This window comes from Periplaneta americana, chromosome 17 (genome assembly GCF_040183065.1).
Source record: "Periplaneta americana isolate PAMFEO1 chromosome 17, P.americana_PAMFEO1_priV1, whole genome shotgun sequence".
Classification (NCBI taxonomy): Eukaryota; Metazoa; Arthropoda; class Insecta; order Blattodea; family Blattidae; genus Periplaneta; species Periplaneta americana.
The window spans coordinates 6,831,279-6,856,097 of record NC_091133.1 but is presented as its reverse complement, the minus strand read 5'-3'; the positions used below and the strand labels follow the sequence as shown (position 1 = coordinate 6,856,097).

At 36.6% G+C, this 24,819-nt stretch overlaps 1 protein-coding gene across 1 annotated transcript; it reads left to right on the top strand.

Annotated features, from left to right (window-relative positions):
- The first annotated feature begins 480 nt into the window (after window positions 1-480).
- Window positions 481-18,648, top strand: LOC138693441 (zinc finger protein 235-like). The gene is made up of 5 exons (XM_069817403.1): window positions 481-574; window positions 1,840-1,950; window positions 3,894-4,031; window positions 5,892-5,974; window positions 13,195-18,648. The coding sequence occupies exons 1-5, from the start codon at window positions 482-484 to the stop codon at window positions 14,108-14,110; spliced, it is 1,341 nt and encodes a 446-aa protein (XP_069673504.1). The 5' UTR covers window position 481; the 3' UTR covers window positions 14,111-18,648.
- The last annotated feature ends 6,171 nt before the right edge of the window (window positions 18,649-24,819 follow it).

Below are 24,819 nucleotides of genomic sequence, written 5' to 3'. Positions count from 1 at the left end.
ATTCTTATGTAAAGCTGCAAGAACGGCTCACAATCGCTTAATATGTATCGATGTTCAATTGTTTCATTGATTTGTCTCAAAAGATGGCTTTGATTGTGGCAATCCCTACTCTATTTCAACTATTCTTCAATTTAATTCGTTTAAAAGGAAGTGATTATAATTGCCAACATTACAACCAGATCATCAAATCTCAACTTATCGAAGTCAGAGCCAAAGACTCAGAAGTATAGTCTATGAATAGGACTTTCAACAAAGTTAAACGTTACTACAAAAGTCGACTTTGGAAAGTCTTCGTCCAAAGTCTTGTTTATGAATACCACATACAGTAACATCCCCAGAATCAACATGCTCATTTTTGCTCGTTTGCGTCTGTGTATTACGGAGACGTGTAATTATTATTTCACATGCTAGTAGGTATATTAAAATAGCCGACATATTGCATCTCAATTTCAGTTTCTTACTATTGTCTTTTTCAGTCTTGATGGAGAGGATCAAGATGGAACGTGAGATCGACCCTCTGGCAATAGAAAGAAGTAATAACACAGATATAGAAGAGCAGAAACCTTCATCTGAGGTAGACTATGTTGAGAGTGATTACTGATTATTAATTACTATTTATTTTTTAAATACGTCGTTTATAACAATACAGTCCACGCCTGTGGAGTAACGGTCAGCGCTTCTGGCCGCGAAACCAGGTGGCCCGGGTTCGAATCCCGGTCGGGGCAGTTTACCTGGTTGAGGTTTTTTCCGGGGTTTTCCCTCAACCCAATACGAGCAAATGCTGGGTAAATTTCGGTGCTGGACCCCGGACTCATTTCACCGGCATTATCACCTTCATTTCATTCAGACGCTAAATAACGTAGATGTTGATACAGCGTCGTAAAATAACCCAATAAAATAAAATAAAATATAACAGTGCAACTTATCGTGTGGCGGAAAACCATCCTAGAATGACTCTGGGAGCACACACACAGTGAGCAGGCCGATAGCTGACTTTGACCTCACGTCCGCTTATCTCAGTGATGGTGCACTATCGTCCATCCAGTACAGGGGTATGTTATGGTTATCATGATGCTCTCTCCTGCCATTGTAACTGGTCGTTGGAACCAGACTTCGCCACCTATTGTAGTTGTTCAAACTCAACAGAATGCTGAGTGGACTGTGCTATAGTACTGAGGTTAGAGTTTCATTACCAAATTTCTTCCCCGATCAAGATTCATATGCTATCGTGCTTGAAAAAATAATTTCTTAAACTAGAAGAGAAGGTTGTTTGTGATGGCTTGCTACTAGTTTCACCAGCAAGGAAATGTTGCTGCGTAAAACATGGTATTATCTTGGTCATAACTTTGAGTTACGCATTAAATAACCTCCATTCGAACTTATCTGCTGTAGTAATATAAGGACAGTTGTCAGAGGTCACAGATAATTTCTGCTTGAATTAACATTTAAGAGAACAACTCTGCTATATTAAGGCACTGGTTACTCTCAGAAGAAACATGTAATACAAAAATTAATTTTCAAATATAGGCCTATTTCACAATTCTCGCCATATATTTTTTGTAATAACTTAAGTCATTCTGAAATGAAATTGATTTGTAAGTGAAAAATATGAAAGTAATAAGCATATACTTGAACATAACAATATCATGTTATAGTACTATTTGTTATATGTTGCATTACAAGACTTTTGACAGAAATGGTTTTGCTATTGAATTTGGAGTAGGTACACGTGTATTCTATGATTAATAACAATAATAGAGTAGACAGACTTCAAAAAGAATCACTGGGCTTTCGTGAACAACCACATATGATAATATATTAAAAAATAATGTTTTTCAGGATGGAATAAAGATGGAATGTAAGGACCACAGCTATGATCTGAAATCAGAGTTGGCATTTGACGAAACTCTTGTGCCAATTGACTTTCCCGGCATGAAAAGTGAAGTTGAGGTGAGTGTACTTTATGAAGTGAGTTGGTCGGTAGTTCTCCCTCTGTTATGCATTGGCTGTTACAGTCAGATGTCTGGGGGATATACGAATTTTGCTTTCGTGCTGTCCATTTGAAGAAATGGATACAAATGCTATAAATTTCTTTAATCTTTTCGACCCCAATATTGTTATAGAAACTTCAATGCTGAACATTCACTAAATCATCTACATTTTGATGATTTCATTCCCGCATAATATTTTTACCATCACTGTTTTAATTTAATTGACAATACAGCATGGAATGGGCGTTGCTCTGAGTTAATCCCATGGCAGCTGACTAAAGTTGTGCTTTGTGCCTGATTTAGGAAATAATCTTAATTTTTTTTAATTTTAATTTTTAAATTAGTTTATTAGCCAAACTACACATATTTGATTTCTATTTCTTGGTACCATTTATTTGTAATTATGCAGTAAAGTCACAAATCACAAAGACTACTTGTTAGTTTCTTTTCCATCCTCCTCCATTCTGCAGTACCATCCTCACACTGACTGTTACTTAGGGATAATGTATTAATAGTGTCTACAATAAACCAATGGACAGGATTGTGAACAAGGAAATCAAACTAGGAGAAGCTTTTCATACTGTGCCATTTATATTTCGGCACGTCTTTCTTTTCCTTTCTATTTGTTTTACATTTTTCTATCTTTATACTTTTCTCTGTTGGTTTTTATTATTCTAACTCTTCATAGATGGCTTGTAGTTTTTTCCTTTCTGATCTAGTTCTTCTTACTTCTCGTAGATGGCTTCCTTCCTCTCATCTTTCTGGTTTTTCCCGTATTCTCTGGTTCTGTTCCTATAACCTGTGATGAGTTGAAACCGGGGGAGCAGTTATTATTTTATCGAGGGAGCAGTTAATATTTTATAATAGCACTTGCTGATTGGTTAAGACGGTGGCTTGAGTTTATATTTGGACTGTGAAGCGAGATGTTCGCAGCAATAGCGTCAGTCTGGTTGATGGACTCTTTCAGGTCAGATGTGTGCCGGCAATTGAGGATGTGTGTGTGATAGGGTACGAGCTCCTACGTAGGCCGGGGATCGAACCGGGTTCGATAAGTCTACTGGAAGCTGCATAGTCCACGGTGTTGCGGGAACCTGCGAGTGTATTGCAGAAGATATTCGTGTGGAATTTAGGAGCGAGTTTTTGGATGTACTTATTAGCTTGAACTGCATTCATTTTCCTGACTGACTTGCGTTCAGTCAACTCTGGTCAAATACTGGTCGGTATTTTTATTTCAGATGATCGTTTCTCTAGCTGTGATATAACTAAAAGCCTACCACAAACTACAAGCAGTTCAGTGAGTTGGTTTTGACTTATGTTTTATTTAGTTATTGCAGTAGAACGAATTTAAAGAGTATGGAATTCACGATGAAGGCACCCATTGTTGTGTGACGTTTGAGGGGTGGCCAATTTGTATGTAACGGCTATGTGTGTGCTGAGTGATGGTTATGTCAAGGTTGTATGACAAGATGGATGCCAGCGTGGGGAAGTACCTACCTATGTAAGGTAATTAGCAGGATTTGGTTTTCGTTACTCTATGAAGAAGATATTTTCTGTGCTACGAATTTATTTTGGGTTGTTTATTCAAATAAATAGTTGTGTTTTACATAGTGAGTGTGTGTTGTCACTTGACTACCTCGACACGTAGATTACCATCCTGATCATAACAATTCATGGCAGGGTTATTTTATTATCTAATTGTCTTGTATTCCAATCAGCAAGATTAGATAGATAGGAAGGCCGAGAACGCCTCAATACAAATTATTTCACTTCTGTCAGGAATGGGTAGATGTGAAATAGTTGATATCAGGATTAATAATAGAGTGGACATACTTTAATATTCAGTGGTTTTTTCGTCAGAGACATCTGTTATATGATATAATTATTATGTTCTGCATTTTGCAGGAGGGAAATGTATTAGATATGCACGTGACTGAAATAAAGACGGAATATGTGGACCACAGCTATGATGTGAAGTCAGAGATGACATTTGAGGATTCTGCTGTGTCAGTTGACTTTTACGTCATGAAGAGTGAAGCAGAGGTGAGTGCAATTTATGAAGTGTGTTGGTCGGTGGTTCTCTTTCTTTATTTACGGCTGCTGTATTCAGATCACTAGGGGAAAAGATTGTAGCTCTCACCCTGTCCAATTCTTCGTCCTGTAGTTTGTGAATTTTAAGTTACACTTTTAGAGTGCAACATGTTGAAAAATGTTGAAAAATGCTATTCTATAAGGAAGAAGATAAGAAAGAGAATTCAATATCCAATACAATGGCCAACACCTTCCTAGGACTTATGAATCCAAATATCTTGGAGTTATTTTCGATAGTAAGTTAACATGGAGCAACCATTTGAAATACATTTCTGAAAAAGCTCGTAAAAGATTCTCCCTTCTAAAAAGACTAGCAGGAAAGAAATGAGGATGCTCTAGGAATATTTTGAACACTACATACAAAATGTTTATACAGCCAGTGCTGACATACTGCGGAGAAATTTTAATTACTTCAACTTTCATAAACGAAATAGAAAATGTTCAAAACCAAGCTCTCAGACTCATTACTGGTGGAATCAAAACAACGCCAATAGATTCTATGGGATTCCTCACTAATATTAACAGCATCAAAATGACAATAGAAGAAAAAGCACTGATTCAATATGAAAAACTTATCAGATTACCAGGGAACAATTGGCATTCATACAGTCCTCTCTGTAGATTGAAAACTCAAAAAAGTTTCATATCCATTGTTCAAGAATTAAAACAGAAAATCAATATCCCGAATTTAGAAGAAAACTTACAAATTAAACCAAACCCTTTAACTCTATTAAATATAGAATATAATATAAATTTAACAGAAGAAATACTGAAATCAGAAGTAAACACAGAAATACTGAAACAATTGTCTTTAGAGACAGTTAATATTAGGTATCCTCCACAAAACTGGCTTCATTTATACACCGACGGATCCTTGATCTCCAGAGAACAAGGTGCTGGTGCAGGTGTTACGTGCTGTCTCTACTCACTTTATAGATCTCTTGGATATGGCACAACAAGTTTTGATGGTGAAATCATTGCAATAAGTGAAAGTCTCAGGAATCTTCTATGCCACATCAATAAATTTAAGAATGCAGTTATATTGTCAGACTCCAAAGCAGCTATTCTATCAATAGTCTCTAAACACATACTTTCATCTCAAACAGCAGAACTAACTAAAATGCTCTCTCAATTAATATCACTCAATAAAAGAATTGTATTTCAATGGATACCATCCCATTGTGGAATCCTGGGAAACGAGAATGCGGATGCTTTAGCAAAGAAGGGCAGCACTGCTACTTACAGACCTGCTACTAAATCTACGTATTGTTTTGTGAAAAGATTTATTAAATCTACATACTTAGACTTCAACAAACAAAATTTGATAACACAATCTCAAGGGAAAAAATGGAACTCCCTGCATCAAAATCCACAGTTAATTCCCGATTTACCACGAAAATCGTCTGTAGCTGCATTTAGATTGGCAACAGGCCATGATTGTTTGGCCAAACACCTACATAGAATTGGAATATATCAGTCCCCTAACTGCCCATTGTGCAACTCAAACCAAGAAATGGATTCGGAACACCTCAAAATCTATGCTTTAGTGGCTGGCCATGATAATATCTTTGAAAAATATTGGGGTGCTAGAGGTCAAATGACTTAATTGTGAAACACCTGGCATTAGAAAACAACTACAACATAAGGAAGAAGAATTACTCCATAAAAATTTGCCCCAAGAATTGTCTTCTATTGGCTAAAATTCTACTAGATTTCTTACTATTGATATGCATTTCTGTGCATCTAAAATCGATGTGCTTTTGTTCTTGTAAGTTGTGCTATCTTTCTGTTTTATTTGCTCTGTATTTTTAGGAAAAGCCGAATCACTTGGACACATTGAATGAGGATCCAAGAATGGAAGTATTAGCAGAGGAGAGCGAAGTTTCCACCAAAAGGTGAGTGTGTTGTGAAAGTCTTCTTGTAGAGTGTTCATTGTGTTTGAAATTTCCGTTTTCTTGACTGTCTAAAAACATCTTCGGAAGAAGTATCTGTCTGAGTCACTCTATAGTAGTCAGTCGTCATAGAACGCGAAACTGCATGCAATTACATGTTTTTATTGATTTGGTATGTTGAAAAAGTAAAAGTGGATTTATGCCGATAATGGTTTTATGTCCGAATAAAGCCAACTTTATTTTTGCATAAATGTATATTTTGAGGGTTTTCCCTTTTAAATTCCTATAGTCAGATCTTTACTTGTTTTTCTCGATTTATTATCTAATTTAAAAATATCTCTTTGTTAAAAATAATAACTTCCAAAATATATAAAAAATTGCCAGAAATAAAACCAGTAATTATATAATGATTAAAGCAGAGTCCGTATAGGTCAATTTCTATCTGATGCTTTTCCAATTCACTGCGGGCTAAAGCAGGGAAATGCACTAACACCTTTACTTTTTAACTTCGCTCTAGAATATGCCATTAGGAAAGTTCGGGATAACAGGCAGGATTTGGAATTGAACTGGTTACATCAGCTTCTTGTCTATGCAGATGACGTGAATATGTTAGGAGAAAATACACAAACGATTAGGGAAAGCACGGAAATTTTACTTGAAGCAAGTAAAGCGATCGTCCATTCTACATCCTGCGGAATCTCGCTCTCCAAGCTGGGTTATTAAGAAGGCGGACTGTGTCGGATTTTCGGAGTCCATATCATTCGATGAGAATGGACATGAAAGTGTGGACTTCATAGTAGAGCACTTTTCAAATGTGGTTATTAAGTCTGCGGAATTATCTATCCCCCGGTCGTCCTGCAGGCCAAAACGCTTCCCTGTCCCTTGGTGAACGGATGCCTGCAGAGATGCAATCCGAGACCGCAAACGTACCTTACGCCAATTTGAGCGCCATCCGATACAAGAAAGTTTGGTCCAGTTTAAACGTCTTCGAGCCAAAGCTCATCGCACTGTGTGCGATGCTAAGAAAACGTCCTGGACAAACTACGTCAATTCATTGAAAAAGAACGTCCTAGCTAACATCGTATGGGACAAAGTCCGTCGTATAATGGGGAATCGTAGTTCTGTAATTCCGGGAATATTAAACAATGGAGTAACGACCACCAGTCCCTTAGAAATTTCTGAAATATTTGCTACCACTTTGGCACAAATAAGCAGCTCAAGGAATTATGACCCGGAATGTCTGAAAATCAAAGTTGCTGCAGAAAAACGGAACCTAAATTTAACTCTGATAACACTGAAGACTACAGTGCACCGTTCACATGGCGAGCCTCAGCCAGAGTGTGATATATATGCTGTGTTCCACTCACAGTGGAACATTTTTTATTGTGTTGTAGAAAATATGACCTTGTCCGTCGGCAATATGGAATTCAGCCGACAACGTGACACTTTTGGAAGTGATTTTAATTAATGCAGTTCTAAGATTTTTATCGAATACAGAACTTGACAGGGTGATTTAGTTTTTTAATGACCCGTTTTACTTATCCTCTACACCCTTTACATCTGGAGGTTACTTTTGTTTAGTATATGGTTTTGACAAACTTGATAGTCGGATCTTTTACATCCGAGCATTTTATAAATACAACAGATAATTTAATTCTGGTGGCATTTGTTTTTTTATTTTATTTTTTGTTTTTAAATACTAACTAGGGTTTGAGAACTGCTGACTTTTATGTTTTTTATGGATCACCTTGTTGAAACGGCATTTGTTTACCTTGTTTTAACCGTGACAACGCTTTTTAGTTTTTTTGAAGTGTTTTGGTTATTGTATTGTGTTTCTGTTTAGTGAAGGATTTTGGATAAGGGCGCAAATAGCCATAGTAACTGACATGCCCTTTTTAAACCCCACTAACTAATGAACTAACTAAGTAACTAATTAAATAACTAAGACTGCAGATAGGAGAGGGATATCAGGGGAGGTAAGGTTTGAACGTGTGCTGTGCTGGAACGAAATTCATGAATAGCACGTAAGAGATTAGGATGACGTCGCTGGTTTAGAGGAAAGAGCTGGACATCGCTGTAAATGATTCTGATCCACTTCTTTCTTAAGACTGCACACTGAACAAAAGGGTGAAGAAATAACTCCAATTTTGTGCAAGTGTTTGTAGGCAGCACTGTTGATAGTAGTAATATACCACATACATAATTAAACGACATTATTGTTAAATACATAGGTTCTTTGTTTATATATTTGTTCTTGTTTACTTATATCTGATGTGTTTCTGATCTCTTTAGGATGTGAAACAAATATAATTTTTATTTACAAAGGCGAGATCTCTCCTATTGATAGCCTACAGGTGTTGGGCAGTAATATTTTTACAATATCGGCATGACAAACTTTAGTAACAAACGTCAATTAACATTTCAAATTAGTAAATTATAACTAAAATAAAGAATACTTTTACGCTAGTAGGAGGTGAACTCACAACCCATGGTACGAAAAGCAGACATCTTATACCTGCGTTATACTCAGCACGTAATAATAATAATAATAATAATAATAATAATAATAATAATAATAATAATAATAATGGTTTATTTAACCTGACTATTACACTCTTACTACGTCATACTACTTTTGACCAATAAAACGGTACGAAAGGACGTATTTCAACCAATCATGGCTGCTTATCACAATTTTATCGCGTCCCTAGCATTTGTTTAATTTTATCGCGTCCCTAGCACATTTGTTTCTTTGTTTGCCAACATTTGAAACTGCGCTGGTTTGGACGTCAATATATATATAATTACAAACCACTCCAGTCGTTGCACAGCAGTTTCAAATATGACTCACATTGGCATTCAAGAACAAGAATTAATAAAAATCACTGACCATACCTATGCATCCTCTGAAATCCTATTTACAAATAAATGAAGAGCACCATTCGGAGATCCTGAATAAGTTGAATACACCATGTAGGCCTAAATCAACAAGTTCCACTTCTATTACGCACACGTCCAATATAACATCAATTGAACCACCAACCACATTCAAATTTGAAAATTGTACATTCAATAATTATTCCTTTTAAAATTATTCATGTTTATTTTTTATGTCATCGTCGTTAATTAAAACTTTTCTAACACTTGTGTATATTAGTTAGGTTATGTTATAGCTTCTGCTATATGATATTATGGATAGTCACGTATCAGAGATTGTTTAATATTAAGATTTATTATAAATCATCTGTCAAGTGACTTTGATTACTGGGATTCGGATAATTGAAGTGGAATGCAACTGTAACTCACTACTGCCATCTAGCATGCATCTAGCGTAATATTTGTAATGTTGAGATGGTACAATAATACATTTGAAGACAGTAGTATTTTCGTAAGTCAATTAATATTTTATTGTATTGGAGTACTTCGTTACTTCCAATCTTTGTATACTTTCTTCTAATCGTGTAATAGTCAATTAAATCCCACTCGAGTTTTGATTTTCTCTAGATAAATCAAAACCTCTAGTGTGATTACTGTTGATAAACTTAAGGCCATATGGCCTTCTCTAACACTCAACCAGGAATAAAACTATGATACAGAAAACACTACTAATTTACAAAGTACAGCACACACACACACACACACGCACGCACGCACACAAAGGAACTGAATTAGATAATCATAATACAATGTTAACAAGTCAGTAGAAATGAGTCATAATATATAATCAGTCAATCTTCTTATTGTATCCAGCTGTTTTCTCACAACATAAGGTCCACTATAGTCCACTGTAGTCTTCTTAGTTCTTGTTTTTCATGAGAAATGAGGACTATTTTGATCAGTTCATATTACCACAATATACCACTATACCCACTATCAAACAACAATCTTGTACAGCTATGAAAATATGGTGGAATAATAATTTAACTTACATGAGAAAACAATAGCAATCAGGTCGCCTACAATGGATGAAAACGAGGACAGTTGTTGTTGTTATTTAGTCAACTATCCGAAGACAGGTTCGAACCTCATAAGTAACAGCAATAAGGCATCAATCATGAGGCAACTAGGCCAGGAAATAATGGAGTAGGGTGTCCAGTTCCTTTTCTTCTCCAATACATACATCGCCGATTAGCTACATATTTCACTAATCAGACTGCAGATGCATACAAAGAATTGTTCTTCCTCTGACACATATTGTTAATTGAGATGTACTATCTGATAATATATGTATATACATATCAGCCAGAACCTCAACAGAGGTAAGGTGATGACAAAATAAAATATAATAAAGCAAGGGCAAATCTCAGAAGAAGTATTCTTAAACCTAATAGAACAAGCTGGCAGCAATTTTTTGGCTCCTTAAACCCAAATACTCATAATATATAACATATAGAAAGAAAGGAAAACGCATAATAAAATGTGATGCATTGATTACATTGTAGACGGACGATTTTAGATGAACAAACAGAACAGAAATACTTTGAAGTGGTCTTCATTTACACGTGTGAACTGCGCTGTAGAACTTAGAATTTCTAACGATCGAGATCCAGACCGTTTTGCCTCAACCTATTCACTTTCTCTCAACATATTCGAGTGCTTGAGTTGAGTAACATGGGGAAGTTCATAAAACACTGACACAAACATATACTGCATTTACTAAACCAACACTCATTTTAATCATTCGCCCGATCATACTGTTCTGCCCAAGGGCAGGTTTGTCTTCGCATGCCCAGTATTCTCCAGTCTTTCCTATTTTCTTCCTTCCTCTTAGTCTCCTTATACTATTCATTTGTCTTATTGTTATCTTATCATCTGGAGCTTCAGGCCAGCATTTCTGTCCTGCAAACTTGACACGGGCTCTCAAGTGTTGTCGTAATAATTCACCATTAAAATGGGACACACTCACGGACCGGAGAACGCGAATTCGATTATGCGCAATGTTCAAAACATACAGAGGTGATCCTGCCTGGAGAGGAATAAAAAATAGGTTACAGCCGCCAAATTACTCTTCTAGGAACGACCACTCATATAAATGGAGGGAAAGAAGACAGAGGACGGACGCTGGAAAGTTTTCTTTTCTCAATCGTACTATCAGGGACTCGAATGGTTTACCTCCAGACTTACTAAAGGCTTTACCAATAACCAAAAATGTATTTGAAAATAGGCTTAAGGACTTTACTAATAGACGATAGTATATTATACACACTATTTAAAGGGTGTAATTGATATCTTGTTATTTGAGGAAGTGTGTAGTGTCAGTGAAGTCTATTGTGTAAGTGAAGTGTGTTTGTGTCAGTGAAGTGGCTGTGCAAAGTATTTGAACAGTGAAATGGTTTTGAAGTGTTAGTGAAATCAGGATAGAATCAGTGCAGTGAGTGAGTTGATAGCAAAATAAGTGTAGTGCCGAAAGGTACTTGTGCAGGTATAAACCTGTCACACTCGTGGGTCTTAGTTCGAACTTAGGATTAAGATACAAATTAGATTTACTTTAAATGTTACTTTAAGTGATCATGCTTCATTTAATTTAGGATGCTCCTTATTATTATTATTATTATTATTATTATTATTATTATTATTATTATTGTTTTTTATTAGTTGTGTTTATTATTAATTGTCATTATTGAGTGTAATTACTTACCACTGCCACTGGGTATATACCATTTGCAGTGTGAATAAATACATACACATACATGTGGCAGTGTCTACTTTTCCTTCTGCTGGCATTCTCAGTGCTGCATTTGTAGATCTCTGGGTGATGCAGAGACGAACTAGCTGGTCACCCAGTTCAAACAGGAATAGGCGTCTATAATGCTTTTGCTTCATTTTCCAGTCAGGAGTCTAGAGAGCGTTCACACAACTGACGTCATTTTTGTTGCAGAACAGTCTTACAGACCAGCTCACAAGTTGTGTACTCTCTAGCCATCTTGTCTACAGTATCCACCCCTGCTTTGGTTTTGCTATATTCGAGTATTATTTGTGACTTGAAATTGTTGTCTTCCTTTGAACAAAACTTGTCATGTCGTGATGACAATAGCATAACAGTCTTTTCTTTTTATTCTTGAATTATAGAATGTCAGTCAAATCACCGTGACCCCATAACGAGACGAAAAAAAAAAACTTCTCTTCCTTTCCTTATTGTGAATGTTTGGAAATGTCAACTTTCTTTTCCAACCAGTCAGGGCTACGTTTTGAGCTAAAAAGTTCTCTGTCAAATTACAGCTTGTGAAGAAGTTGCCTGTCGTTAACTTTCGTCCCGTCCCATATGGAGCTAATATAAGATCTTGGACAGTTCTCATTCCTTGGTTCTTGTCTGTTCTCTGTAGACTCATCTACTCTGCCTCCTGTGTATACTTGCATGTTATGATTATGATAGGTATTTACATCTGCACCTCCAGACTTTTATACCATATTTTCTCTGTTTGGATGTGAAAAATAACTTGAAATAACAACATCTACGTAGAGATGAAAGCTGCTCGTCAACTATAATCTATTCAGTAGGGGAGTATGCAAGTGTTAAATTTGCTACAGACATCTGAAATACCTACTTCTCTGAGTTGAGTCAATTTATGCGCTTATGTCGTTGAGTGTTAGTACATTTATCATAAAAGCAGAGAAAAAATAATTATTTATTAGGCCTGTATTCTATTATAATTGTAAATATAGTGTTGTAGAATTTAGAAAGCATTGTTACTAGTTTAAAGTTCACAAAACAACAAATACCAATTTATTTATCATATCAATACAAATTTTTTCATCATAATGCTTACTATGAAATGGAAACAGTTATGTTCCACTGACAAATTTTCCAAATTTTGATGTGACAAAATTATCAAACTATAAACATTATTTATATATCATAAGAATATGGGATACAAAAAGTTACACCACATTTACAATTCAGAATTTCGAACCAACAATAATAATAGTAATAACACGTTCATTTCCGAAAAAGAGTAAAGCAAAGGGAGGTGACTTTGGATAGGAAAGTTTATTAAAAAGGTATGCCAATTAAGAGTTGACTAACATGGTGTTATTCTTATAAAATTTGCTGTACAAGACCAAATTCTTGAGACAATGTTGATATTTCTAACATTCGTAAATTATTTACATGGATGTATCTGTAATAGTAATGTACTGCCTAGTGAAATAGTTTTGTTTTGATTTGAATATTCAATAATTGAATGTTGAGACTATTTTATAGATTGCTAATATATTTCCGTCAGGATTGCAGATACCAATGAGTGGACTTCATCTTCAGAATTCGATAGTAATGCACTTGAAGAGAACGAGATTGGATGTGAGGTTCCCAAGAATTCAGATTCCTCGGGAAAATCTGTGCAGAGTCGTGAAGATGAGAAGCAATTGGATTTTGAAGTGTCTAATATATGTTTCTCGAATTCCACAAAACTGAACATGCAACCTAAAGATGTAGGCAAGAAACCTTTAAAATGTAATGTTTGTGGTATGTTTTTCTCGCATTCGAGTAACCTAAGAACCCACGAACGGCTGCACACAGGCGAGAAACCTTTCAAATGCGATGTTTGTGGAAAGAGTTTTGCAAAGTCGAGTAACGTAAAAACTCATGTACGCCTACATACAGGCGAGAAACCTTTCAAGTGTGATATATGTGGAATGTGTTTTTCGCAATCGAGTAGCCAAAAGAGACACGTTCTCGTGCACACCGGCGAGAAACCGTTCAAGTGTGATGTATGCGGTAAGGATTTCTCGAAGTTCAACCTAAAAAGCCATCAACGTCTGCATTCGGGCGAAAAACCTTTCAAATGTGGTGTTTGTGGTGTGTGTTTCTCGAAGTCCAGTAGCCTAAAAAGCCATGATCGCATGCACACAGGCGAGAAACCTTTCAAATGTGGAGATTGTGGTAAGCGTTACTCGCATTCGAGTAATCTAAGAATCCATGAACGCCGGCACACAGGCGAGAAACCTTTCAAATGTGGTGTTTGTGGTAAGTGTTTCTCTCAGACGGGTACTCTAAGAAACCATGAGCGACGGCACACAGGCGAGAAACCTTTCAAATGTGGTGTTTGTGGTAAGTGTTTTTCTCAGTCCGGTAGCATGAAAATCCATGAACGCCGGCACAGTGGCAACAAACTTTTCAAATCCCATACTTGTGTCGAGTGACTGTGAGTCGAGTACTCAAAAAAGCCATTGACTGTTCCACACAGGTGAGAATCTTTCTAAATGTCAAATGTGTTTCGCTAGTAGGTATAACTTAATTATTCATGCACTCAAACATATTCGTAGAAAATCTTTCTAATATTATATGATGGAAGACTGGAACAGAGAAAAATTATCTTCAATATCGGGATTTGAACCCAGGTTTTCAGCTCTACGCGCTGATCATTATCCACTAAGCCACACCGGATTCCCATTCCGATGTCGGATCGAATCCTCTCAGTTTAAGTTCCACATCTTGGGTTCCCTCTAGTGGCCTACCGTCATGCACTGGGGCTATAGAAGGAAGGGCTGGCTCAAAGCGAGTCAGAAAGTGATGCTGTCCTCCCAGCCGCTGTGACGTCATCACGGTACACAGCAAGTCCTTCGCTCACAAATAGAACGTAAAACTCCGTTACAATAAGTGCTGGAATTATCGACCAAATACAATATCAACTGTTTTCAACCCCCCTCCCCCAATAGCAAGTTAGAAAATTGAACCCTAGGCACATGGCCTGTTTACATTCAATATTACATCTGCCTGTTGAGCTATAGCTTCTTTCTTAAATATTTTGTGGTAGACTTTTATTTCCTTTGACGTGTCCCGTTTCCCTGCTTATTAAATTTTGTATCCCTGGTCAAGGAGAGGCATTCATTCACACATGGACAAGGTTGCTATATAGTAGGGGACATGTGGAATGAAGCTGCGCGCCAGAACATCATATCCTTGACGATAATGATAATTAGACTTATTATAATATTAGAATTGTTGAATATTATATTTTATTATATTATATTATACTGCAAATATACGTCACTACTGGGTTTGCAGTGAAAGATCTGCCCTTGGGCAAAAAATCTATCAAAGAAGGAATATTATATTATGTCTGGAATGGAGCGTATTAAATGGACAGACAAAATAAGAAATGAAGCTGTGCTAGAAACAGTGGATGAAGAAGAATAATGCTGAAACTAATGAGGAAGAGAAAAAGACATTCCCAGCGTCACTGGCTAAGAAGAAACTGCTTACTGAAAGAAAAAAGTTCGGGACAGAAGATATCAGATTATAACATTAAGATATAGGGAAGCGACTAAGAAGGCGGAAAATAGGGGAGATTGGATAATGCTGGGTTTGCAGTGAAAGATCTGCCCTTGTACAGAAAATTCTGAATGATTGTATATTACTATTATTATTATTATTATTATTATTATCATTATTATTATTATTATTTCGGTAACCAATAATTTCAACTCCTGGCGGAAGTGCATGAAATCAAAGGGTTTTAAATAATCAATTAACTACATTAGATGGAAATAATGGAACAAATGTTTACCTTTTGCTAAGTAATAGTTAAGGATGTCTATTGGTGGCAGTGCAATCAATTTTCATAAGATTGGTAAATTATCAAGTACATCAACGTTATTCTTACTGTCATTCTGTAATGATTCAGCTTATTTATTTATTTTTTTTTCACTCACCTAATGGAGTTGCTGTTTTCTAGATGACTTCATCCACTTGGCATTCTTCTTAGCGCTGTTGCTCAGGAATTCTGCTCTCTGCCCCCGATTCAAGGACTTCAATCTCACAAATGTTCTCACACGTGCATAATAGTTTGATAGCCTCGGAGCACACGTTTGAAAACTTAGTTTCTAGCAATGTTTTAAAACGTATCATATGTTCCTCTTTGTCAATGGAGTTTCCGTACATGGTTTTAAATTCAACTTCAAACATTTGTATAGTTTTATTCCACTCCACTCTTCGGAAGGTTCAGTTAATCTACCGTAAGACAAAATCCCCAACCAAGTGTTGTTTTCACTGCCTGAAGTTTTTTGTTTTCTGGCCTAAAGATGAATCTTTTTCTTTAACTTTATGTGCTATGTAGCCAGCAATGTAGTTCAGAGCTTCACTTTCTGCCCAGCTTTTCTGATCTTCTTGGTTTGCATATTCTATTCCTTCCATAGGCCTCAATTCATCATCTTCACCGGAGACTACAGAATACAACGTTGCATTATTTTCAGTAGCAATAATATTCACCTCATCAATCCTGAAGGCAGATTGCAACATGTCTGCTGTTAAATATGGTTTTAGTTGACAAACTTTATCTTCAGTAACGTTAGTTTTATTAGATGGAAGGGGAAGTTTGTTAGAAAGTAGGAGGTGTCTCAGTCTGAAAATGAATTCTGTTGGAGTTGGATGGTCGTAAAAATGCCCGAGACCTCTAATTTGGCTGAAGAGACTTGCTAGTACATCCTGAGTTAGGCGGCAAGTCATTACGTAAGTCAATCCATTACGTTTAATTTCTTCATGTAGACCCAACAAGGAATTGACACCAATATTCCTTTTTGGAAAGGCAGTAAATGTTTTTTACCCAAAACTCTCGTATGAAATATTGAATCTTTCACGTCACTAAGCACTTGCAACTCCTCTGACATGCAAGAATTTAAACCAAGGACTGTCTTCATTGGATGAGATGATGAAAAATGGGGACTATTGCTGTTCATTATATCACAGAAAGAATCTATTAGTTGAGAAAATTCTGATGCCTTTTCATTTCCAGTTAAACAGGATATTGCTTTAGCAACTGTTCTTGAGAAAAGAGTTTTAGCCGGGGCTAACTTTTGTCTCTCATTTCCTTTAAGGAAGAGAAACTCAGGCTTAAGTTTATAACATAATTTCACTTCCTTTCCATCTTTGTTTAGAACTTCAATCAGTAAGTGTTTATTTATAACTGTCTCATCTTTAAGTACTAATCCAGTGTCAAGCAAATGGTTTCTCAGTAGCTTTAGATAGTGTGGCATGTCGTCAAAAACCCATACTTTTCAACACAAATCAGTGGGATGTATCAAACTCGAGTTTTCAGGTGATATTGCCAACTCTTTCCACATTAAATTGCACCCACCCAAATCTGAAACAATTGCTGATACAAGTATCCCAGTTCTCTCTATATGTATAATTATGTCAAAGAGCAATTTCTTATTCATGGTTGTATCGAAATTGTAGTACACAGGTTGTTTCCAAGGTGCAGTCAATCCTCTAGCAAATACTACTTGAACCTTAGAATGATGTCCAAACATCTTATCCATGCCAGGATGATAAGTTGGGCGGCTGTTGATGTTCATCTCATCGAAACTAAGGACACATGATTTCTCTAAAGATGAAAGATTTTCAGAATTGTCGGACATGAGCTGCAAAACATTATGTAAAATTCCAGGGCGACATTGGAACCCAGAGCACCATCTCTTTAAAGTCGCTGGAGAAGGAAGTGGAATACCTATTCTTTCTCTCCAAAAATCGAAAGATTTTCTGGAAATTGCCCGTATTACAATTGCTCTAGATATATCCTCTGAAGACCAAATCATTTTTTTCTTCTGAGAAATTACAACCCGAATTTGATTTTCTGTAAAAATATTTTCCATATTTCGAAGAAAAGTACAACACTTCTTACTGATAATTCTAGATTTGTCTATAAGGAACAGTTACTTTTTTTCTCATTAATCTCCTAACCTTGTTTTTCAGTATTTTATTGCTTGACTGCAAAGTTTTAACACTGTATTCTAAAATATTTACCTTTCTTTTCAGTAAATCAATTTGTTTTCCGCGTTCATCACACTTTAGACAATGTACTTCAGACAGTACAGACGTTTCTTAAGATCCCTGTGTAATATTTATATATTCAGAGCTGCCGGTACTAGGTTCTAATCTTGGCTTCTTTGGACTCAATGTCTGAAGGTGATTAAGAGCAGCTTTTCGAATATTTCTCTTCTGATATCTATCGTCTGGATTTGAGTCACTTGCAGCCTTGGAACTTGGAATATTTAGAGATGGGACAGCATTTTTCTTCAATATTTTCCTTTCTTTTAACCCCAAAAGCCTATTCTTCATATCATCTTCATAATTAGTCACACTTTCGAAATGATCACTACAGATACGTGCACACTTAATATTCACTTGGTCCTGCCTATTCACTTGGTTTCCCACTTTTTAGCTAAATGCACATCTTTCGGAAAACAATGATAAATTACTTCGTGAATGTGACGAGAGTCATTCGAACAGTTCGCTACAGCACAATTCATCATTTTTAAACTTAATTACTATCAGTAATAATGTAATACCGTACCTTTATAATTATTCAACAAATAAATAACTGTAATATACGCTAATTACACAACCAAATAGGCCTACATTATGCAACAGTGCACGTGAACTTGAATTACATTTCTCAACACTCGTAACTGCAAAACTCACTGAGACCAACTGTAACGCAGTGACGTCAGAAAGTGGTGGGGTGGCTAGAGGGACAGACTCAAGGCGGCAAGCTGAACAACAAAGCACTGAGCCAGCCCTTCTTTCTATAGCTCTGGTCATGCACTACATCATAGATGTATGACAGTTGGCACAGTGTCCATACATGTGCAGAGGTGCACTCATTATGAGTGACTAAGTGGCCGGGATCCGACGGAATAAGCGCCGTCTTAAATCACGAAGTGATTATTTTCCGCATATGAAGACCTCCCTCAAAGAAGGTTGTATATCATATAATAAAGTATATGATATACAACCTTCGTTGAGGGAGGTCTTCATATCATATATTACGATGTACCGAAGTATACTTAGCGGCAAAAAGTTTGGGCCGACTCTTGGTCGATAGAAATGCTAAGATCTATCGCGCGGTTCACTCGTGTAAACATAACCCACTGCAAGGCATTGCTGTGGAGTCTCTTCATTGAAAGTCGTCCGTCTATAATGTAGTAAACCTTTCGAGCAGTGTGTGGCCCAGTGGTAAGAAGTCTGACATCCGTACCAGAGGTTGTGAGTTCGCCTCCCGTACGGTAAAATTATTATTTTTTTTTATTTTAACTTTTACTTAATTTATTAGTTAAAAATGTGAAATGGCATTTATCATGCCTGCCTTGTAAAAATATTATTGCCCATCACCTGTGGGTTATTAATAGGTGAGACCTGGCCTGTGTAAACAAAAATACTTGTTTTACATCCTAAAAAAACCGGACGCATATCAAACACAAATAAATAATTAAATTAACAAAAGCAAACAATTTTTAATATATTAACAAAACAAGACCTGTGGTGGGGACTATCATCTCGTCCACAAACCAACTGCGTCAAGAACTGCCCTCATTCTACGCGGCATGGAATCCACAAGATTATGGAACAGGTCTAAGTTCTTGGCCATCTTCTCCCACGCATCTAGAACTCTGTCCCACAATTCCTCAGGTGTCCGAACAGGAGGTTGTTCTGCCCAGTTAGAGCGTAGGGTCCTTTTGACTGCAGCCCACAAATTTTGAATAGGATTCATATCTGGTGAATTTGGAGGCCAGTCGACTGGGTCGACATCACGCCTCCTCGTAAACCATCTTTGAATCCAGTTGGTGGTGTGTATCGGATGATTATTCTGCTGGAAGAAAAGTGTTCCTTCTGGATATCGGTTTCGGGCGAAAGGGATCATTACATTTGCCAAAATGTGTTCGTAGACTTCTGCCGTAAACCGCCCGTGGATGCGCTCCAGAAGTCCTGCCCCATCGTATGACATCCATCCCCAACACGCGACCCTCACGCAACCCGACTTGTTAATTCGTCTCACGAAGCATTCATCGTATCGGTGGCCATTCATACAATAAACTAGGGCAGTGCTATCGTTGCTATTGGAGACAATTACCTCGTCGGAGAAAATGAAATTTCTCCAATCGAAGTCCTGTCAGAGAGTAGCATACGCAAAATAACCTCTGCGAACCAGGGCAATGAGTTATTATTTCTGTGCCATCTTCAAGCGTAATGTCGAGACAGAACATTGTATTAACAGATAGCAGTATTGCTTGAAAGAGAGAGGGAGGTTTATTATTTGAGTTTGGGAATATTCTAAGAGATATCACCACATAATTATAGCTTTGCGAGACACATATGATGGCAAATTTGTAATTAAAAAAAGAAGATTGGGGGAGATTCAAACCTTGAGCTACTACTATCAATTTGTTCAAAGCTCCGGTTGATTTTGTATGTATCAATTTTATTATTATTTCACTCTTCAAGGGCCCTGATGTATCTAGAATCAACCCGCCATTCAATTTTATTACATATTTTAGACTCTTAAACAAAATACAGCAAATTTAAATGGTTTAATTATGTGTTACCTGGTGAACTATGGCTTTGACGAGACGAGCATGCGCAATGTTATGTCTCTGGAACTTAGAAATTGTCGGCCGGCCCATTCTTTTTGCCGCTAAGTGTGCATATGATATTTCAGTGCAGAAATTCTGCAACAACAACAACACATCCAATCACCCAACACAACACAAACTTGCTGCCTTCCGAACAATGGTACACAGACTACTTAACATACAAATGAAACAACATGACTACAAAGAAGATCTAAACACCATCAAATACATAGCACAAGAAAACGAATACAACCCCAACATAATAAGGACAAAACATAATCACAAAAAACATAACAATACAACACAAACACAAGAACGCAAAAAATACATCACACATACGAAAACAAAAAACATACACAAGGGTGCAACCTCATTCAAGAAATTAAATTACAACATCGCATACAGAACAAATAATACTCCACAAAAACATCTCAACACACAAACAAATACTTCACATTACACTACACAAACACACTCTCACAGGACACACAAACAAAAGACGCCAAGACCAACAACAAACAGTTTTGAGGATGGCCAATAGCAGGCTGAAACATGTTAAGGAGGTAATATAACATTTAACACAAAAAGTCAAATAACACGTTTTCCGATATTTAAATTAATAAAAAATATATCCGATTTAGAAGTTCTACAAATTAATATCAATAATATTTATCCATGGCTTTTAAATAATGGGTTGTAATTTAATATAAAAAATGTTGTTATATGACTTATCCGACAGTCACGCTCAAACCTCCTGCCGTTTCGGGAGTGTTGTCACAAGTTAGCTCTCCGTCTCTGTCTCTCAGCAGCAGTAATTTTAAAACTGTGGAGCGCGACCCTTCATCTGAGATTGGTTTGATAGAGAGATGCAGAAGGCTTCTTAATAATAATAATAATAATAATAATAATAATAGTAATAATAATGATAATAATAATAATGATGATAATAATAATAATAATAATAATAATAATAATAATAATAATAATAATAATAATAATATCAGATTGCATGGAATTCAGTTTTTGTAATATTTTTACTTTTATTAGGGTTAAAAATGCCTTTGATAACGTACAAAGGAAGCTATTATGGGATATAATAAAGGGCAAGGATTTTCCACTACATCTCATAAGAGCTATTCAGAGCTTTTACGCAGAAACAAAAATACAAATAACAAGTGGTACAAGGAGAAGAAAAGAACACATTTTAACAAACCTAGGAGTGAGACAAGGGTGTCCGCTGTCGCCGACACTGTTTAATTTATATATTGACCAAGTCACACACAAGACTGGATAGAATCTACAAAGAAATTGTACAAAACAGATTTAACAACTCTTTTATTTGCAGATAATCAATTAGTAATAGCTGCTTCAAAGGATGGTCTTCAGAAACTAATATATGTATTACAAATCACAGCCTCAAGTTATAATTTAAGAATATCTCCAACAAAAACAAAAATGCTAGCTTTCCAAGGGAAAACACAGGTACGATATAAAATTTTAATTGACAACAATACAGTAGAGCAAGTAAGAGATTTTAAATACCTAGGCTGTGAAATTGGACACACAAGAGAATTAGATCAACATAGAAAATTTCAAAATTTTAACCAAATATATGGAACGATTAAAAGAACCCTATTAAACAAAACAAGGAAAGAAACCATTTTGAAGTTTTATAAAGTTTTGGCAGTCCTATCTCTCTTGTATGGCTCAGAATGCTGGACCCCTAACAGAAAACCAAAAACACAAAATAGAAGTATCAGAAATGAGATTTTTGAGATCGGTAGCTGGATAGAGAAGAACAGACAGACAATATAATGAAACGATAAGAGACGAACTGAACATATTCAACTTAAACAACAAAATAAAAGAATACCAAGCAAAATATTATGAACATATAAAAAGAATGCCAGAATACCGTCTTCCTAAAAAGATTCTAGAGTACAAACCCAAAGGCAAGAGAGACAGAGGGAGGCCTACGAAGAGATGGAGAGGTCAATTTCTTTGAGAGGACGGAACAGGTCGAAAGGCCTAATCCCTGTGGCTGATGATGATGATGATGATGATGATGATGATGATGATGATGATGATGATGATGATGATGATTAGGGTTAATAAAGTTGTCGAATATCACAAAGGCGCAGTGTAATAAAATCAATTGAACGATAGGCTTAATTTGAAATAGTAATTTTCTGTACAAATGAATTAACATGGCCCTAAATAGCATTATGATCATGCTGTCAAGGCATATTCTTGCAAAAATAGCAGTTACTATATTTATGACTGCACATTTCATATATATCGGTAACGCTTTATAAAATATCCCATTTGTTGCATTCAAGTCCCGCATAATACGCTATTTTTGTGGAATATTTTCGATGTAAATTTCGGCAACGTAGGGTAAATCAGGGCGGACCAGGCCACAGGATGAATGGGGCCGGTTTTCTATTTTTCAACAGTAGATGGCAGGAGTTCACGGATCTTTTGCGTACGCACTCTCGTGACCAAGTTTTGAATCTATTCCATCTTGTAGAGTGAAACAAGTTAGAAGCAGGTGCTGTCTCTCTCAAGAAAAATCCATTTTGTGATTGTTTGAATGTAAGTATAAGCTGAAAATAGCATTTTTATAATATTCTGATGTTATAAACTTACTGATTACTCTTATAATACAGCCATATTGATCCAGTTTTTTTGTGTTAATAGTAACTTAGTGATGTGTTGCTTACTCATAAGACATTATAGGCAATTGTTGGTGACATCAGGGTTGCCAACAAAAATTATAAATGAAATATGCTTTTCAAGGAGAATCGGGCCACTGCAATTCCTATCAGAGAGCTTATACAGTCAATTGTAGAGAAAGTTGAAACACATATAAACACATTTTTAAACATTTCTGAAACATACGAGTATAAAATTACACACAATCACTCACATTAGAACTCTCTTTCTCACACACTGACACACACACACACACACACACACACATGCATGCATGCGGACATACATACCTACGTAAATATTGCAATCAATGCAATTTTTTTAAAATTAAAAATAAAATCAAGATTAAATTAAATGTTCACTAGTCTGTATTCGTTAAAAATTATGAATGCCAGTGGCGGATTCAAAACTAATTGGGGGAGGGTGCGCATTTTTCTATGGAACATTTGTACGTCTAAAAAGATCTAAAACGCAGCTACCCTGTTCCAATTCCACGTTTGATATTTCAGATGGGAAAGTACAAACGGAAGACAGAACAGAGTTGGTCTGAAGAAGACATGTTGAAAACTGTAAAAGCTGTCAGTTAAGGGAGAAGTCAGCGTCAACTGTTCCATGTGCCTAGGACCTGTCTTCAGGGGCGTCTTAATTCTTTGGCACCTAATGGAAAACCGATGAAGAAGAAAGCCTGTCAGACAGTTTTCACAGAAGAACAAGAACTCCAGCTGAAATCCCGCATCTTGAGGCTTGCAGCATGTGGGTTCCCGCTGACTTGCAACAATGTAAGAGCTGCGGCCTACAGATTTGCAGAAGCTAATAAAATAAAGTCCTGCAAATTTTCAAAAGAAATGAAAATGGCAGGATGGGACTGGTATCAGTCATTCAAAGCATGACATTTCAGTGAGTTGACTCTGAGGAAACCAGGACTTTAGCAGCTAGAGCTGAAGGCCTAAACCAAAAGGATGTAGGCGCATATTTCGAGAAGTTATTCGAAATTATGAGGTCATTAGGACTAACAAACAAACCCGAGTCCCTGTACAATGTTGATGGGTCTCAACAACAGGTGTTCCAGGAAAGTAGTTGCAGGTAAAGGGGCATAAACAAACTTCTGGTGAGAGAGGGGAGCTTGTTACAGTAGTAGCCTGTTGCAATGCCATTGGAAACTATATCCCACCCATGATCATTTTCAAAGGGAACAAGTTTCACCAAAAATACGAAGAAAATTTGCCCGATGGATCCATAAAAGGCATGACAGAATCCGGTTGGATCACTGAGGAGGCATTCTTGTGCTGGTTGAAATACTTTAACATGCATCGAACGTCTGGCCCTTGCCTGCTAAATCTTGACGGTCATATTTCACACAAGAGACTACCAGCATTTGAGTTCTGTGAAAGAAACTACTTTACAATGTTGTATTTCCCAAGTCACACAACACAACACCTTCAATCCCTCGTTGGGGCTTTCTCCAAGCCACTGAAGAGGAGCTACTACGACCAAGAGTACGACAAATACATGCAAACTCATGAGGGAGATAGGAATATAACCAAATTCAATTTTGGAAAACTTTTCAACTCTACCTGGATAAAGGCAACTACAGTGAGCGTAGCACAAAATGGATTTTGGTCTACTGGCATTTACCCTCTAAATGCAAATGTCGTGGAAGACCATGAGTTCCTCCCTTCCACAACGGTAAACAGTGTTCTAGGAAATAGTCAATCTACGTCAGGATCTTCATCAACACTCTGCACGACACCTTCGTCCAGTGCTGCACCGGCTGACCAAGTGGAGTC